The sequence below is a fragment of the Carcharodon carcharias genome, chromosome 23 (assembly GCF_017639515.1).
Source record: "Carcharodon carcharias isolate sCarCar2 chromosome 23, sCarCar2.pri, whole genome shotgun sequence".
Classification (NCBI taxonomy): domain Eukaryota; kingdom Metazoa; phylum Chordata; class Chondrichthyes; order Lamniformes; family Lamnidae; genus Carcharodon; species Carcharodon carcharias.
This window is the reverse complement of record NC_054489.1, coordinates 11358782-11374518: the sequence shown is the minus strand read 5'-3', so window position 1 is coordinate 11374518 and position 15737 is coordinate 11358782. Positions and strand designations below refer to the sequence as shown.

The 15737-nt window shown below is 42.6% G+C and overlaps 1 protein-coding gene across 1 annotated transcript in view; it reads right to left on the bottom strand.

The window, feature by feature from the left end:
• Positions 1–2297: 2297 nt before the first annotated feature.
• LOC121269250 (transcription factor CP2-like protein 1) overlaps positions 2298–15737 on the bottom strand; it is a 204010-nt gene continuing 190570 nt past the window's right edge. Inside the window, exons 15-18 of the mRNA XM_041173808.1 lie at positions 9477–9574; positions 4560–4702; positions 4370–4421; positions 2298–2740 (exon numbers count right to left, since the gene is read on the bottom strand). Of these exons, the coding sequence (XP_041029742.1) occupies positions 2703–2740; positions 4370–4421; positions 4560–4702; positions 9477–9574 (331 nt within the window). The 3' untranslated portion in view covers positions 2298–2702. The remainder of the gene's footprint in view (positions 2741–4369; positions 4422–4559; positions 4703–9476; positions 9575–15737) is intronic.

The window sequence follows — 15737 nt, the reverse complement described above, 5'->3', positions numbered from 1 at the left end:
CAAGTGAAGTGCTGCTTCACTTGAAAGGAGTGTTTGGGCCCTTGGACGGTGAGGAGGGTGGGGGGGGGGGGGGGGGGGGGGGGGGGGGGAGTGAAGGGGCAGGTGTTGCACCTTCTGCAGTTGCATGGGAAGATGCCGTGGGAGGGGGTTGAGGTGAAGGGGGTGATGGAGGAGTGGACCAGAGTGTCCCGGAGGGAACGATCCCTGTGGAAAGCCACTGGGGGGGGTGAAGGGAAGATGTGTTTGGTGCACAAGCATGACCCAGACCTCCCTGTCACTTGCCATTTTAACACACTACCCTGCTCTCATGCCCACATGTCCGTCCTTGGCCTGCTGCATTGTTCCAGTGAAGCTCAACACAAACTGGAGGAACAGCACCTCGTCTTCTGACTAGACACTTTACAGCCTTCTGGACTTAATATTGAGTTCAACAATTTCAGATCACGAACTCTCTCCTCCATCCCCACCCCCTTTCCAATCCCTCCTTTTCCAATAATTTATAACTTTAAAAAAATACTTAATTCTATTCCCACCTATTTTAAAATTTATTTCAATTTATTGTTTTATCTCCACCTTTTAGCCCATTTTGATCCCTTCCCCCCACCCCCTCTAGGGCCATCTGCCACTAGCTTGTCCTGTTTGCTACCCTTAACACATTCCTTAGATAATATCACCACTGTCAACACTCCTTTGTCCTTTTGTCTATGACATCTTTGGCAATCTCTTCTTTGCCTCCACCTATCATTGGCCCCTGACCAGCTCTACCTGTCCCACCCGCCCCCTCCCCCCACCTCTACCGGCTTATATTTCACCTCATTTCTCTATTTCCTTAGTTCTGATGAAGAGTCATCTGGACTCGAAACATCAACTGTATTCCTCTCTGCAGATGCTGTCAGACCTGCTGCTTTTTTCCAGATATTTTTGTTTTTGTAAGTGATTCAGCCATTCACTGATTCATTCCTCAGGGCAATGCCTTGATCAATCAGGGTTAAGCTGCCTGTTTTAAATTTCAAACAATGCTTGGCAGTTAATTGTCAGTCATCATCAATGGTAAATTCTCCATGGCAACACCTCTACCAATCAGATTCCACTTGCCAACTAATCAATGCACTCTTCACATACAGTATAAATTGTTGTTTTCCCCTTATATTTATATTCTTGCGAAGTATCCTGATGAGTGCAAAAGGAAAAGCTTTGACATGTCTCTGTTTTCAGCAATACTTTAATATTGCACTGTTCGTATTGGAGAGCTATGTGTATGGGGGGAGAGAGAGAAGAAAATAGAGTAACACCAGTTGTAATACCAAGCCATATTGTGCAAGTGGTCACGGATTTTATTTGTGGCATGTGTTGGGTTATCTGGTCTCAGTCAAGGCAGTTGAGTGCTCCTAAAGTCCTCATTGTCTTGAATGAGGGAAAATCAACCAGGTTTCCCAGTGCTGTTGCCCCTTGTGGAAAGCTCAGGTATGCAGACACCTATTGAGAAGGGGCTTGATGCCATCCATGGTCAATTGCCTGCTGGTATTTATTGGCTAGGCTTGCACATATGGGTAAGAGGGCCACTTCGACGAGATACCAGACAGCTCTTGGCATCCGTGGAACTGTACCCCATGAGTAAAGTTCAACAGGGAGAGAGGAGAAAGCTTGTAGGTTAAGTGAGGGAGACAGCTTGGAGGAAAAACAAACCTGAATGAGCCAGTAGAGGGAGATTTAGAGCATGTTCCAATCATTCCAAGTTCTATAATGGATTGCTGATAGATAATCTATTCATCTGCTATAAACCTGGTATAAGAAATCTCAGTCATGAAGAATGGACTGTTGTGAAATGGTGTGATACTTTTATTTATGTCTTCATTACTACCTATGCGTAAAAAAAAGTGACTTCAACATCTCTTATATAAAATGTTTTACATTTTTACAATGATTAAATATGAATTACCAACAAGACATTGTGTTGACATTAACATTGGAAAGTAATTGAGTTATTACATGGTTCATGAGTAACAGTGAAACCTGCTAGAGGATGCCGATGACAGGTTGACTTTAATATCTGTCCTCCTGTGTTGCTGCTCTGATAGAAAATTCCAACAGATGCCCCCCTCTGTTATTACTAGTGTAGGTTTCTGAGTCACTTTGCTTTTGGGGAATCCTTGAGGATCATGTTTGGGTTGAGTCACCATTTTCTGTTGGAAGTTTTGAAGCAAGTGCATGAATAGCACAAAGGGTTGGAGGCTGTTGCACCATCAAAAGGATGCCTTGGAAATTAACAGAGGTATCAAGATGGCCTCATCCTGAGCTTTGCTCTCCCAATGTCCACCAAAAGGACACAATTGTTTCCACAGGATAGTTTTAGAATTGAAACCTGGTACCATTTGGAAACAAAACCTGCTGTATGAATATGGAAGGGAACCGGCAGTTTTGTATGTTTTGACTATATTGTTATGTCTTATGGTCAATGGTAGATCTAAACACATGCTGGAAGAACTCAACATTTCGTCATGCAGTCTTGTACCCCAAAGGTCGTTTAAGGTGAATCAGTCTGCCGCACTCAGTGCTGTGCTTGGAAGGAGGTACTGATCTGTGATATAACTTGCTGATCTGATTGTGCAATAAGTTTCACAAGGTTGAACTGTGCTCCAGATGCTCTGAGTGAAAGATCAAAGTTCACTGGTTTCATTTTCAGATGTAAAGCTGCCTGCTTCCTATTTTAAAATCATATAGTAGCCATCCAAACTGTCCACTGCAAGGGAAATACAAAGACTCTTACAAAATCACATTTATAACTCAATGTTGAGATCACAAAATGCTAGGTGTAAGTCTGGCGCAGTTTGGATCACGGTGTATCCTCCACTTATATCCAAAGGGCTATTTAAAAGTGTTTATTACATTCAAGTGTTACAAATTGCAAATGTTTGGTTCTCCTGCTGCATTCCAGGTAAGTAACACTGCCACAAGAATATGGAACTACCAGTTTGCCTCTCGGTCAACACGAGTTCAAATGAAAAAGGTTCATCAATCCATTTCATCTCATCCTTTCAGAATATGGAATTCTGGCTGCTTTCCCAATCTAGTATCCGTCTATAATACCAATCTTCCTGTCTTCCTCTGGCCATTCTTTCAATGAGTCCAGTATCTTGAGCTAGCCACCCCTCCTGTCAACCTTAGATTGAACCATTTTGATTTAAAGTTTCAAAAGTTTGTTATAAAATCAATTCTGAAAAAATATCAATGGTCTTGTCTCCTGAAAGGAGAGAAGGGGATGATGGGAGTGTCGCTATGGGGTCAGACTGACTCAGCTCCACGTTTATTGTAGTCTATATAAGACAAAATCATCCTTTTGTGTTGGGGGTATATCTGTGCGTCTGGTCATCTCTGAAACTGGGTCTCAAGATAGTGGAACACAGTCAGCCTATGAGACCAACACCTACACAAATATAAAGGAGGGAGAAAGATGCTATGAGGCTGCTTTTCCTAGACCAGTACAAAAAGTAAATCGAAAAGTGCCTTTCAGTCTAAGACACTGAACCTCCATTTACTACAGTAGCACCAATAGCAGTCCCAAATTATGCAGATATGCACAAAAATCTAAACCTCCATATCAAATTTTAGTCTTCAGTTGCCAGGTTCTTTCTGTGTTCTGGCTGATCCAGCTTCAAGCTCCCTGCTTCTCTCTTGGAAATTTTGTTCTGTAAAATGTGTTTCCTGGAAACAGTTCTTGCCAATGTACGATATTCTTCAGTTGCTAATTGAGTTTTCCTAACTAATTTTCAGAGCATCTGATAAGCCAGAGCAGGTAAAGATGAGAGATTTCCTTCCCTAAAGGACATAACTGAACCACATGACCGTGTGCAATAGATGATGGTTTCCTGGTCACCGTTACTGAGATTAGATTTACACTTCCAGATTTATTAATTGAATTTAAATTTCATAGCTGCCATGGTGAGATTTGAACCCATATCTCCAGCACATTAGTCTGGGTCTCTGGATTACTATTCCAGTGACATTGCCACTATGCCACCAATTCTTCCAAATGGAGTCCTAATTCTGCTCATGATGGCAATAGAAACATAACTGTCAGAGGTGGAGGTGGCCATCCTCTCCACTGACAAAACTTTTGCCTCATTTCCAAGCTCATTTCTTCTCCCTGTGCATTAAGGATGTAGAGACTAATTATAGTGCTTTGGATAGACTAACTCAGGACACACTAGAGACAACACTGTGTCTTGCAAAATCACTTTGAGAAGGTTCAACTCGAAAAGCAACCATCTTCCCTCAAGTGCCCACCATGGCTATTCTTGGATGTGACCCTGCTATGTGTATCTCTGCAAGTGTGAGCTCATTAATGGTATATACAGGTTGGATCACTTACCTTTCAGTGAGTTAATTATAAAACTGGATTCATCTGGAAGGTTCTGAATCATCTGCAAGACAGATACAAATATTAGAAAATCGCCTTCATTGTACACTCTGTTTAAGCTACCAATTCTCATGATAGGCATTCAGGAACTCTACTTGTGCAGATAGTCTTCCCCCATGTGAGCCAGTATTCAGTAACTCACCTGGTCCCCAACCAGGATATGGATCCCAGCTGCTCCCTGTCTGTAGATCTGAAGGATCTGGTTTGGTGAGATGCTGAACAGAGCTGCCAACTTGTTGGTTAGTTCAGCTTTGGTTAAATCTTCCAGGTAGATTTCCTTGTAAACTAGGGAGGAAGACAGAGAGGATGATACTTATTTCTATTTGGTATGCCTTAATGTGGAAACCAACAAACTAGTAAGCAATGAAATTTAATAATTTTGACTTGAGACAAATTTGTACCTTTGTTAGGAGGAAATTTGTGCACAAACATACGGGCTAGGAGCAGGAGTAGACCACTTGGCCCTTCGAGCCTGCTCTGTGATTCAATAAGATCATGGCTGAGCGGGATTGTAACCTCAACTCTGCACAGCCACCAACCCCGATAACCTTTCACCCCCTTGCTTATCAAGACTCTATCAACCTCTGCCTTAAAAATATTAAAGACTCTGCTTCCACTGCCTTTTGAGGAAGAGAGTTCCAAAGACTCACAACCCTCTGAGAGAAAATTTCTCCTCATATTTGTCTTAAATGAGCGACCCCTTATTTTAAACAGTGACCTCTAGTTCTAGATTCTTCCACAAGTGGAAACATCTCTCCACATCCACCCTGTCAAGATCCCTCAGGATCTTGTATGTTTCAATCAGGTTGCCTCTTACTCTTCTACACTCCAGTGGAGGCAAGCCTGGTCTGTCCAACCTTTCCTCAAAAGACAACATGCCCATTCCAGGTATTAATCTAGTAAACCTTCTCTGAATTGCTTCCAATGCATTTACATCCTTCCTTAAAATAAGGAGACCAACTCAGTGTACACTATTCCAGATGTGGTCTCACCAATGCCCTGTATAACTGAAGCAAAATCTCTCTGCTTTATTCAATTCCCCTTGCAATAAACAATAACATTCTGTTAGCTTTCCTAATTATTTGCTACACCTGCATACTAACCTTTTGTGATTCATGCACTAGGGCACCCAGATTCCTCTGCATCTCATTGCTCTGCAGTCTCTCACCATTTAGATAATTTTTTTTTTATTCTTCCTTCCAAAATGGACAATTTCACATTTTCCCACATTATACTCCATTTGCCAGATCTTTGCCCACTCACTTAACGTATCTATGTCACTTTGTAGGCTTCTTATGTCCTTGTCGCAACTTACTTTCCTACCTATCTTTGTGTCATCAGCAAATTTAGCGACCATATCTTTGGTCCCTTCATCCATCATTCATATAATTGCAAAAAGTTGAGGTCCCAGCACTGATCCCTGTGGCACACCACTCATTACATCTTGCCAACTAGAGAATGACCCATTCTACTACTCCTTGTTTCCTGTTAGCTAACCAATCTGCTCTCCTTGCCAATATGTTACCTCCTACACCATGGACTTTTAATTTCTGCAATAACCTTTGATGTGGCACTTTACCAAATGCCTCTGGAAATCTAAAAACAGTATATCCACCAGTTCCCCTTTATCCAGAACACATGTTACTTCTTCAAAGAACTCCACTAAATTGGTTAAACATTCCCTTTCACAAAACCATGTTGACTCTGCCTGATTGCCTTGAATTTTTCTAAGTGCCCTGCTATAACGTCTTTAATAATAGCTTCTAACATTTTCCCTATGACAGATGTTAAGCTAACTGGCCTGTAGTTTCCTGCTTTCTTTCTTCCTCCCTTTATTTAAAAAGGAGTTACGTTCGCTATTTTCCAATCTAATGGAACCTTCCCTGAAAATTCTAGGGAATTTTGGAAAATTAAAATCAACGCATTAACCAACTCAGCAACCACTTCTTTTAAGATCCTAGGATGAAGTCCATCAGGACCCAGGTACTTGTCAGCCTGCAGATCCAACAATTCATTCAGTACCACTTCCCTGATGATTGTAATTTTCTTGAGTTCCTCCCTCCCTTCCATTTCCCAATTTATGGCTGTTTCTGGGATGTAATTTGTATCCTCTATAGCGAATACCAAAGCAAAATACCTATGCAATTCATCTGCCATCTCCTTATTTTCCATTATTAATTCTCCAAATTCACTTTCTAAAGGACCAACATTCACTTTGTTAACTCTTCTTTTTTAAATATCTATGGGAACTCTTTTTTTATATATTTCAGTTAGTTTTCTCTCATACTCTATTTTTTTCTCTTATTAATCTTTTAGTCAATCTTTGCTGTTTTGTATATTCTGTTCAATCTTCTGACCTGCCCCCCATCTTTGCGTAATTATATATTTTTTTAAAAATTTGATACTACCTTTAACTTTTTAAATTAACCACAGATGGAATTTTTCTTTGGCATTGGAATGTATCTATTCTGTGTATTCTGAAATATCCCCTTAAATGTCTGCTACTGCATCTCTATTGACCTATCCCTTAAACTAATTTGCCAGTTCAATTTAGCTAGCTCTGCTTTTATGCCCTTATAATTGCACTTATTTAAGTTTAAAATACTAATTTTAGGCCCACTCTTCTCTTCTGTTAAACTGAATGTAAAATTCAATCATAGGATGAGCACTGCTACCAAAGGGCGCCGTTATTATGAGGCCATTAATTAATCCCATCTTATTGCACAATGCCAGGTCTAGTATAGCCTACTCTCTGGTTGGCTCCAGAACGGACTGTTCTAAGAAACTATCCTGAAAATGTTCCATGAATTCCTCATCAAGGCTACCTTTGCCCATCTGATTTTTCCAATCTACATGTAGATTAAAATCCTCACGATTATCGCTGTACTTTTCTGACAAGCTCCCATTATTTCTTCCCTTTAGGCCCCATCATACTATGTGGTTATGGTTAAGGGACCTGTACAACACTCTCACAAGTGACTTCTTACCTTTATAAAAACAAAAAACTGCGGATGCTGGAAATACAAAACAAAAACAGAATTACCTGGAAAAACTCAGCAGGTCTGGCAGCATCGGCGGAGAAGCAAAGAGTCGAAATGTCAACTCTTTTCTTCTCCGCCGATGCTGCCAGACTCGCTGAGTTTTTCCAGGTAATTCTGTTTTTGTTTTGGATTTCTTACCTTTACCATTCTCATCTCTATCGCTACTACAGCTTGGTTTCCTGAACTTGGATCATCCTTCTCTATTGTGCAAATAACATAATTAATTAACAGAGACACTGACCCTCAGAGAATATCCCACTGGCCCTCAGATTATCTCACTGACCCCTCAGGGGTTACTTCACTGACCTACCAGGAACCCTAGTTTGAAAACGGCTGCATTATGTTGTAAATATATATATATATAAAAACAAAAAACTGCGGATGCTGGAAATCCAAAACAAAAACAGAATTACCTGGAAAAACTCAGCAGGTCTGGCAGCATCGGTGGAGAAGAAAAGAGTTGACGTTTCGAGTCCTCATGACCCTTCGACAGAATGACCCTCTGTCGAAGGGTCATGAGGACTCGAAACGTCAACTCTTTTCTTCTCCGCCGATGCTGCCAGACCTGCTGAGGTTTTCCAGGTACTTCTGCATTATGTTGTGTTGCATACGATGCAGAACGGCATCGTTTGTTAGGACTGGAGGGAACTTATGTCATAATATTTAGGAAAAATATTAAATAGTTCACCTATGAGTGATTGTTTTAATTCTTTTTTGCAGAACAGTCCGAAGCTGGTGAAGCTAAAATCCTGGACTCCTGTCACTAGAGGGAGTTAGTGTCATTTTATGCCGGCCTCAGGAAGAATAGCTTCAAAGTGTTAATTTTTTTAAGTGTATCTTCCCACACACTTTTTCCCTTTGGGGAATAGTGAGGAGGTGGTGGAAGGATTCCCAGGCTGATTATCAGCCTGTTGAAAGGTGTCAATTCAACTCTGGTAATTCAGTGAATAGCCCAGCCATGAAGATCCCTGGGCCAATCCAGTCAGGGCCACCGGCATTCCAAACACCACAGGCCAGGATTCCTCTTTCTACTTAGTGTCTAACAGGCCTTCTAGAATTCCTGTGGGTGAGATTTTTAAATCGCTTAAGGCCCAAGAATCATCATCTTGCACAAGAATTAAAATCAGGTCCAGAGCGTGTTGAAGGCAGGGTTGCCAACTCTGGTTGGACACCTGCCGGAGGTTTTTGACACACACGACTTTCTACCTCTAACTGTTCCGCTTCCACTAATGGTCTCTCAACATGTCTGCCCTCTCAGCACACCGCCTTATTGGAGAGGATATTTTATAAAGGTCTTCAAAATCACGAGGGGTCTGGACAGGATAGGCAGCAAGAAACTGTTCCCAGCTGCAGACATGTCAAGAACCAGGTGAATGGCGCAAGAAGCAATGGCAACATGAGGAAAAGCTTTTTAATGCAGTGAGTGGTTCAGATCCAAATGAGAGTGTGGTGGAGGCAGATTCAACTGAGGCTTTCAAAAGAGAATTGGATAAATATTAGAAGAGAAAAAAAAATCAGGGCTAAGGGAAAAGACAGGGGAATGAGACTAGCTGAGTAGCTATTGCAGAGAGTTTGCAAATGTGTACAACAGACTGAATGATCTCCTTCTGTATTGTTACCATTCTATGATTTCTACACAAATTGGAAAGGGAAAAGACTCTTTGTTACCAACTGGATAATTCTTGACTGTCAAACAGCCATGTTCCCAACTCTAATATCTTTGAACAGTTTTGTTTATTAGTTGGAAAGAAAATTTAAACAAAACACGGACAATGTGCTTTCTTCTTGGATTGCTAACAGCAATGCCCAGGAGATAAAATTTTAATTCCTGGAGATTTCAGGGCAACCCCGTAGAGTTAATAACCCTTGTGGAAGGTGGATGAAGACAAGACCAGGCAGACCTATGATGACCCTGCACCTAACAGCCAGGCACCTTGCCAGTGCTCCCTGACTAATTCATAGTCACCGTAATTCAATGCTCCTAATGATGGTGTTTTGATACTGATGGGGATACATACCACACATGGCAGCATTGGGGGAGCCTTGACTCTCTTCCTTCTCCTTTCCCTGCTGTGGCTCCTGACACATATAAACAGTGAGGCGTGGCCGAATGGACCTGTGGACACAAATGGTAAGATCACAGGATTGGTTTCTGACCATTAGCTTCGCACTCTGCCATTTTAAGGAAAACTCTACACCATGTCTTTCTACTTTTGATAAAATGTTGTGGGTTCAAACCCAACTCCAGAGACTTGAGCACAAAATCTAAGCTGACACTTAACGCTGCAGTACCGAGGGGGTTGCTGCACTCAGGGGTGACACCTTTGGGCTGAGATTTCAAACTGAGAACCTACTGAGAACTGCCAGTCTGAGTTTGCAGAAGGATATAGATAAGTTAAGTGTGTGGGCAAAAATTTGGCAGTTGGAGTATAATGTGGGAAAATGTGAAGTTGTTCACTTTGGCAGGAAGAATAAAAAAGCAGAATATCCCTTGAATGGAGAATTCTGAAGTGCGGATGGATTTGGTGGTGTTGTGCATGAGTCACAGAAGTTAGTATGCGGGTACAGCATATACAGGCAGTCCTCAACTTTACGATGTTCGAGTTACGACGAATGGCGTTTACGACGTTTATAAATTGACACCCTGTTTTGTCTTTCCCACATCGGTTTCGACTTTATGACACCACACCAGCGAACAAGTTCAAACATTCATAAGTGTGCATTGACATTCTGGGCTGCCCATCTCCCTGACTCAAGGCGCACAGTTCTGTTCTGACATCATTTTTACGTGTTTCGAAACTTTTACAACTTAAATACATTAATAACTCATCTATAACTGATTGAGTACAAAATTCTGGGTTATTTTGGTGAAAATAAGGTATCGGGCCTTGGCTCAGGAAGTATTTATTTCCCCATTTGTGACATTGATCTTATGGGAAAATCGGTTTTGAGTTAACGACATTTCGAATGAAGATGCAGTTTTCAGGAACCAATTGCATCGTAAGTCCAAGGACTACCTGTGACCAAGTATTCTAATGGAACACTATACTTTATTACAAGGGGAATTGAACCTAAAGGGAAGGATATTGTACTTCAGTACACTGTGTGCAGTTTTGGTCTCCTTATTTAAGTAAGGATGTAAGATCATGGCTGATCTGATTGTTTCAAATTCCACATTCTCATCTACCCCCGATAACCTTTGATTCCTTTGCCTAACAAGAATCTATCTACCTCTGGAGGTGGTTCAGAGGAGATTTACTAAAATTGCTACCTGGAATGAGCGGGTTGCCTTGTGAGAAAAGGCTGGACAGACTGGGCTTGTTTCCATTGGAGTTTAGAAGAGTGAGGGGGTGACTTGATTGAAGTATATAAGATCCTGAATGGTATTGACGAGGTGGATGTGGAAAGGATGTTTCCTCTTGTGGGTGAGTCAGAACTAAGGGAACACTGTTTTTAAAATTAGGGGCTGCCCTTTTTAGGACAGGGAAGAGAAATGTTTTCTCTGAGGGTTCTGCGACTTTGGAACTGTCTTCCTCAGAAGGCAGTGGAAGTGGGGTTACTGAATATTTTTAAGGCGGAGGTAGATAGATTCTTGCTAAGCAAGGGAGTCGAAGGTTATTGGGGGTAGATAGGAATGTAGAACTTGAAACATAATCAGATCAGCCAGGATCTTATTGAATGGCGGAGCAGGCTCAAGGGGCTGAATGGCCTACTCATGTTCCTATTTTGTATGTTTGTATGTCTGCCCTCTTGGGTGCATGTAAAAGACCCCATGGCACTATTTGAAGAAGAGATGGCGAATTCTCCCCAGATGTCCTGGTCAATGTTTATCCTTCAACCAACAGACGATCTGGCCATTGTCACATTGCTGTGCGCCAATTGGCTCCTGTGCTTTCTTATATTAAAATAGTGACTGTATTTCAAAAGTTCTTCACTGGCTGTAAAATGATTTGCAAAGTCCTGAAGTTGTGGGAAGCACTAAACAAACGCAAACCTCTCCAGAAACAGAAAAAGCTGGAAAAGCTCAGCAGGTCCAACAGCACCTGCGGAGAGAAAGACAGAGTTAATGTTTCGAGTCCGTTTGACCCTTCAGAGCATCCTCAGTATTTTGCTTTTATCTAAATGCAAATATCTCTTTCACTCAGTCTTTCTCCTTCTCCAACCTCTTTTAAGATGCTCCTCAAAACCTACCTGACCTCATAACCCCTTAGGTAGCTCGGTGTCAAATTTTGTCTGATCATGTTGCTGTAAAAAGCCTTGGGAATTTTATGAAATTAAAAGTGCTATAACAAAGAATATTGTTGCTGTTTCAGCCATTGTCATGAAGGAACTCTTCCCATGATACACAATCTCTAGCGAACAAGCTCATTTCACCTTCGCTGGCCACTCTTTTGTTTAAATGCATTTATAACTGGTTTAAGATTGAAATGGAAAGGCAAGGACTAGAAAAGCTGTGCTTACTTTTACTGTAAGAACACAGATAGGAGCAGGAGTAGGCCACTCAGTCCCTCAAGCCTGCTCCACCATTCAATGGGATCATGGCTGATCTCCCACCTCAATTCCACTTTCCTGCCCTACTCCCGCGTCCCTTAGTGATTCCCCTTAGTCCCAAAAATCATTCAATCTCTCAAATTCCACTGCAATCCCTGTTAAAATTGAGATTTGTCAATTTTTTGTGTTTTAAGTGAGTTTAAAAGGCAAGAGAAGATGCAATTTGCAGGTTTTTTTCCCCAAAATATTTATTCAGTTGTGGGATGTGGACGCCGCTGGCTAGGCCAGCATTAATTGCCCATCCCTAATTGCCCCTTGAGAAGGTGGTGGTGAGCCACCTTCTTGAACTGCTGCAGTCCAAGTGGCGTAGGTACACCCACAGTGCTGTTAGGGAGGGAGTTCCAGGATTTTGACCCAGTGACAGTGAAGGAACAGCGATACATTTCCAAATCAGGAAGGTGTGTGACTTGGGGAGGAACTTGAAGGTCATAGAAACATAGAAAACAGGAGCAGGAGTAGGTCATGTAGCTCTTCAAGCCTGCTCGGCCATTCAACTCAAAAAGGAAATTAGGAAGGCTAAGAGAGTGCATGAGAAAGCTTTGGTGGGTAGAATAATGGAAAACCCAAAGGGATTTTTTAAATATATCAAGAGCAACAGGACAACTAGGGAAAGAGTAGGGCCAATTAGAGACCATGGAGGTAACGTGTGTGGATCTGGATGACATGGGTACAGTCCTGAATGAATACTCTGCACAATGGTCTTCACAATGGAAAAGGACGACACAGGTATAGACATCAGGATGGAGAACTGTGAAATATTAGAGGAAATTAACATAGGGCAGAATCTTTGGCTTGGTGAGCAGGGGCAGGGCCCGTTCGCTGACACGTAAAATGAGGCGGGGAGATTCGGGCGAGCGTCCCGGTGTCACTGCGCGTCATTTAGATTTTCAGTTCGGCGGACGCACAGCCAACTCGGCTGTGTGCCCACCAAACTGTCAAAGGCCAATTGAGGCCTGTTAAAAAGCAACTAAGGCAATCAGCTGAGCTGCCCGTCCAACCTTAAGGTTGCGGGGGGGGAGGGGAGAGGGGAGGAGGGGGAGGGAGGGAGGGGGCAGGTGAAGACCCCAGGCGGCCTTCGCATTTTTCATGGAACCTCATCCACGGGCGGGATGAGGTTTCATGAATGATTTAAAATTTTCAGAGAACTTTTTATTAAAATTAATGCTCATGTCCCAGCTCACGTGACAATTTCACATGAGGGGACATGTTGTTATAAAAATTTTTACAACACTTTATTAGACTGTTTAAACTTAAAACTAATCTCCCTGAGGCACAGAGGTGTCTCAGGGAGATTTCTGCGCTCTTGCATGCAGGTGCAAAACAGCGCACTCCTGATTCAGTCAATCCCCCCCTCCCCTTGCCCGCACAGGGAGTGCATAGCGCTTCTGGGCCGTGTAACGCTGAGAGGGCCTTAATTGGCCCGCCCACATAAAATGGCGGTGCCCAGCCAATCGGCTCCATGCCCACCCGCCCCCACATAACCCCTCCCACCAACGGGGAAAAAATTCTCCCCATAGAGAGAGAGAGAGAGAGAGAAAGAGGATGTACTAGTGGGTTTAGCGGCCTTAAGTGGATAAATCCATAGGCCCGGATGAGATATATCCCAGTTTGTTGAAGGAGGCAAGGGAAGAGGTATCAGGGGCCCTGGCAGTAAGGTTCAAATCCTTTCCGGCCACAGGTGAGGTGCCAGAGGACTGGAGGACTATTAACGTTGTTCCATTATTAAAAAAGGAAGGAGGGGAGAGACCAGGAAATTATAGACCAGTCAGTCTAAACTCGGTGGTGGGGAAGTTGCTAGAGAGAATTCTGAGGGACAGAATATATCTGCACTTGGAGATACATGGATTAATCAGGGATAGTCAGCATGGATTTGTTAAGAGAAGGTCGTGTTTGACAAATTTGATCGAATTTTTTGAGGAGGTAACCAGGAGTGTTGATGAGGGTGATGCATTTGATGTGGTCTACATGGACTTTAGCAAGGGCTTTTGATAAGGTTATTCATGGCAGACTGTTCAAGAAAGTAAGAGCTCATGGGATCCAAGGCAAAGTGGCATGTTGGATCAATAATTGGCTGAGAGGCAAGAAGCAGGAGGTGATGGTAGAGGGATGTTTCTGTGACTGGAAGTCTGTTTCCAATGGGGTCCCGCAGGGCTCGGTGCTGGGGCCCTTGCTGTCTGTGGTGTACATAAATGATTTGTATTTAAATGTAGGGGGTATGATCAAGAAATTTGCGGATGACGCAAAAATTGGTAGGGTGGTAAATAATGAGGAGGATAGACATAAACTGCAGGAGGATATCAATGGACTGGTCAGGTGGGCAGAGCAGTGGCAAATGGAATTCAACCCAGAAAAGCGTGAGGTAATGCATTTAGGGAGGGCTAACAAAGCAAAGGATTACACTGTGAATGATAGGACCCTGGAAGGCACTGAAGATCAGAGGAACCTTGGTGTGTATATCCACAGATCCCTGAAGGTAGCAGGTCAGGTAGGTAAGGTAGTTAAGGCAAATGGGATACTTGCCTTTATTAGCCGAGGCATAGAATACAAGAGCAGGGAGGTTATGCTGGAACTGTATAAAACGCTGGTGAGGCCACAGCTGGAGTACTGCGTGCAGTTCTGGTCACCACATTATAGGAAGGATGTGATTGCACTGGAGAAGGTGCAGAGGGGATTTACCAGGATGCTGCCTGGCTTGGAGGATCTAATACCATTCTTGGATTCCTTTTGTTAACCATGGTTGGACCACTTTTCCTGTTGTGCTTTTGTGCCATAAAGGAATGCATAACTGTTGCAATGTTTACATTCATTCCTTAATTATTAGGCATTCCCTATCCACCATCATGCCTTTTAATGAAGTGCCCCATCTATCGTAGCCAGCTCATACCTCATACCTTCGTAGTTTCATTTGTTAAGATTTAGGATCCTAGTTTCAGGTTGGACTGCTTCACTTTCCATCCTAATGAGAAATTCTATCATGTTATGGTCATAGTTCCTTAAAGGACCCTACACATCAAGAAAATTAATTAACTCCTTCTCAATGCACAATACCAAATCTAGGATAGCCTCTTCCCTAGTTGATTCCTCAACATACTGGTCTAAAAAACCATCTCGTACACATTCCAGGAATTCAACCGCCACAGTATTTTTGCTAATTTGGTTTGCCCAGTCTATATGTAGATTAAAGTCACCAGTGATTATTGTAGCACCCTTGTTACATGCATCTCTAATTTCCTGTTTAATGTTGTCCCTTAGCACTGCTGTTTGGAGGCCTATAGACAACTCCCAATAATGTTTCTGCTGCTTGTTGTATCTTAGCTCCACACAAACTGATTCTACATCTAGATTTTCTGAGCCAATATCCTCTCTCACTATTGCACTGATTTTATCCTTAACTAACAAAGCTGCGCCACCTCATTTCCCTTTCTGCCTGTCCTCCCTAAATATCGAGTCTCCTTGGATATTCAGTTTCTTGGATATTCAGTGGTAGTGTTCCTGTGCCTCTGCTGTCCTTGTCCTTCTATGTGGAGGTCGCGGAATTGGAAGGTGGGTGTCAGAGGAGCCTTGGTGAGCTGCTACAGTGCATCTTGCAGATTGTACACACTGCGGCCACTGTGAGTCAATGGTGGAGGGAGTGAATGTTGAAGGTGGTGGATGAGGTGCCAATCAAGTGGGCTGCTTTGTCCTGGTTGGTGTGAGCTTCTTGGAGTGTTGTTGAAGCTGCACTCATT